This window comes from Acanthisitta chloris, unplaced genomic scaffold (genome assembly GCF_000695815.1).
Source record: "Acanthisitta chloris isolate BGI_N310 unplaced genomic scaffold, ASM69581v1 scaffold34375, whole genome shotgun sequence".
Taxonomy (NCBI): Eukaryota; Metazoa; Chordata; class Aves; order Passeriformes; family Acanthisittidae; genus Acanthisitta; species Acanthisitta chloris.
Window position 1 is genome coordinate 1 of NW_008676015.1, and position 3508 is coordinate 3508.

At 60.2% G+C, this 3508-nt stretch overlaps 1 protein-coding gene across 1 annotated transcript; it reads left to right on the forward strand.

The window, feature by feature from the left end:
* Positions 1–113: 113 nt before the first annotated feature.
* ARSA (arylsulfatase A) lies at positions 114–2872 on the forward strand (the record flags this gene model as incomplete). The annotated part of the gene is made up of 7 exons (XM_009075962.1): positions 114–354; positions 690–908; positions 1328–1497; positions 1630–1754; positions 1901–2028; positions 2345–2447; positions 2550–2872. Coding segments are annotated over 7 exons (1309 nt in total), but the record flags the coding sequence as incomplete, so codon positions are not given.
* Positions 2873–3508: the final 636 nt, after the last annotated feature.

The following is a 3508-nucleotide window of genomic DNA, read 5'->3' on the forward strand; positions in this document are numbered from 1 at the left end:
AGCGCCGGCCGGGGCTGGGCACACCGAGGAGTGCCGTGGGAGGCGGATGAACTGTGTGCCTGCAGGTGTGACACTGCACCTGACACCTCTGTCCCCTCCCGGCTGACCCGCAGGGCTGCCCTGCTGACCGGTCGCTTCCCGGTGCGCTCGGGGATTTACCCCGGGGTGTTCGACCCGAGCTCGCGAGGAGGACTGCCCCTCGCCGAGGTCACCATCGCAGAGCTGCTGAAGGCTGAGGGCTATGCCACGGCCATGGTTGGCAAGTGGCACCTTGGCGTGGGGATCAATGGATCCTTCCTGCCCATCCACCAGGGATTTGACCACTTCCTGGGGGTTCCCTACTCTCATGACCAGGTGAGAAGCCTGGTGTGCCCTGAAGGGTGTCCTGGGGTGTGGGGACATATGTCCTTTGTAGAGGGAGGGAGGGAAGAAGTGAGGGAGTGTGGGTTGGCTTCTGGGCTACGAAGAAATGTCTCAATTGCTACCAAGAGAAAATGGTGGGGCAGCACAGTCCTGGGGCAGTTTAAACGTGGACACAGACCCCTTGTCTGCTAGGAGTGGCAGCCCAAAGGGTGCCCAAGGGACCTGGTGGTGGTGGTGGGCTGGTGTGAGGCTCTGCTCCTCTGCCTTCCCCTTCCCTCCCTTGCCCATCCTGTAACCCAGCTCAGAGTGTTCCGTGTTCTCCCCAGGGCCCCTGCCAGAATCTCACTTGCTTCCCACCCGACATCAAGTGTTTTGGGACCTGTGACCAAGGTGTGGTGCCTCTCCCACTGCTCTGGAACCAGACCATTGTGCATCAGCCAGTCTCCTTCCCTGACCTGGTGCCACTCTACAACAAGTTCTCCCGGGATTTCATCGCTGACTGTGCCCGACGAGGCCTCCCTTTCCTGCTCTACTATGCCTCCCATGTAGGAGGGGGGGAGGCTGCTCCAGGCCCATGGGTGGGGAAGGGAGGGGACCCTGTGTCCTGTGGGGAGAGTGGAGAAGCATCTCTGCTCCTGCAGCTCCAGGACCTGCTCCTGTATGACCTGGGGTTTCTTGTTCCCATGCATCATTGGGATAATGCTTTTGGGCTGCTTCCTCCTGGAGCTTTGGCCACTTTTCTGGGCCATCCACAGGGGAAAACTTCCCACTCTGGGGCTCCATGTCCTCTCTTGTGGCTCAGCTCCTTGGTGCCATTGCAGAGAAGTGCTTGGGGACAAGCCTTCCCTCAGCTCATGGGTGTTGTCAGCTCTGTGTCCTAGCTGAGTGCTGCCTGTCCCCAGGTGAGCTGGGAACCAGCTGCATTTCTGGGGCTTGGTACCCATCTCCTCTGCCCTTTCCCCAGCACACCCACTACCCCCAGTTTGCGAGCCAGGAGTATGCAGGGCAGTCACGACGTGGACCCTTTGGGGATGCTCTGGCAGAGTTCGATGGCTCCGTGGGACAACTGCTGCAGGCACTGCAGGAAAACGGCCTGGAAAACACCACCTTGGTGTTCTTCACTTCTGACAATGGGTGAGTGGGCTCAGCTGGGGCTTTGCCACCGGGAAAATCCTGCTGCTGGCTCCAGGTCTCCCTCATCATGGCCCAGTTGGGAGCACCAGGGAAGGGGCAGCATGAGCCTGTGGTGGTTCTTCTCTCCCTAAGCCCTTCCACCATGAGGATGGCACGTGGAGGCAGCTCAGGCCACCTGAAGTGTGGGAAGGGCACAACGTATGAAGGTGGTATGAGGGAACCAGCAGTGGCTTATTGGCCAGGCCGTATCGCTCCAGGTGAGCCTTGGCACTGCTTGTGCCAGCCCAGGCAGGGGTGTCACAGCACCTTGGATGTCCTGGGACAAGAATGGGACAGAAGAGAAGTGAGGATGGCCAGGATGGGAGTGGGATCAGTGCTTGAACCTTTCCTTGTGAGGTGACAGGAGTGACACACGAGCTGGCGAGCACCTTGGATATCCTGCCAACTCTGACTGCCCTGGCCAGAGCAGCTCTTCCCAAAGTGCCCCTGGATGGCTACGACCTGAGCCCTGTGCTGTTTGGGTCGGGGAAGGTGAGTCCTGTGGGCTGGCACAGCTGGACATGGAGGGAGGCTGTGGGGCTGGAGCTGTATGCCTGAGGAGCAGAACCAGCTGGGATCAGGGGAGATCCATGGGCTGGGACCTTCTGTCTGGCCTGGCTCATGCCATGGGTGTCACCAGGCTGCTCTGTGCTGATGGCTGCAGTAGCTCTGGGTAGGCAGCAGACAGGAGGCTGCTGTTCATCATCTGAGCTCTCTGCAGCCCTGTTAGGACTGTAGGATCAGGGCTCCTGGTGGTGCTCCAGGCTGTCCTTCAGCCAGGTGAGCTGAGCTCTGCTGCCTCCCCCAGAGTCCCCGTCAGACCATGTTCTTCTACCCTCCTGCTCCTGACCCCCTGCACGGCCCCTTTGCTGTCAGGCTTGGCAAGTACAAGGCTCACTTCTTCACCCAAGGTCAGTGCTGCCTCCTTTCCTTGGCACAGGAGCTTTGGGAAGGCTTGGGAGCTCTTGCTGCCCAGAGCAGGACCCGAGCTCACGTGAAGGTTTGTTGTGCAGGTTCCTTTCACAGCGACACGACCCCAGACCAGGACTGCCATGGGCTGACCCCGCTGACCCCTCACCTGCCCCCACTGCTCTTCGACCTGGAGTCAGACCCTGCTGAGAACTACAACCTGCTGCAGGGTGGTGCAGGGCCAGAGGTGCTGCAGGTCCTGAAGGACATCACCCTGCAGAAGGTGCTGCTGGAGCAGCGCATGGAGTTTGGGGAAAGCCAGATCAGGAAGGGTCAGGATCCTGCCCTGCAGCTCTGCTGTGCACCCAACTGCAGCCCAAAGCCTTCCTGCTGCCACTGCTCCCAGCCTCGTGCTGCTCCTCACTGACAGCTCAAACACAGCATTCCCCTGCCAGCAGCTAACCCAGCTCAGCCTTAGAGCAGCTCAGCCTTAGACACCTTGGACTAACGGGGTCTGGGACAGAGATGGGGAGTCAGGGAGAGCCCCCACCCCACCAGGAGTGCAGAGCAGGCTGAATGCTCCTTGTGGGATGTTCAGACTGAGCCTTTGAGAGGAATCCTGACCAATTCCAGGAGAGACCACACTGCAGCATCTCCTGCAGAGCCAGCACAGCTCTTTGAGCCAGGATCCAGGGGAGCAGAGGCATGTCCTGGATCCTGAGACCCCAACGGGGCTGGAGGCACGTGGTGCCCCTGGCTGGGACAGAGCTGGGGCTGCAGCACCAGCACTGCCAGGGCTGAGGGCACAGCCAGAGCAGGTCCATGGGTGCTCCTGGCAGCTCCAGGGGACACTCCTGGGTGGGCAGAGCAGCTCAGGGTGGGTGTGCTCAAGTACCTCCACATTCTTTGTGACTCCAGGACCCCCAGCTCGAGCTGTTCCCATTGCTGTACCCCTCAATGATTAAATCCCCTTTTCCTGGAGTTGGACATCTGAGGCTCTGCTGTGGGAAATCAGGGCTGGAGGAGTTCAGCACAGGCTCAGGCACAATCCACACAGCGGGGT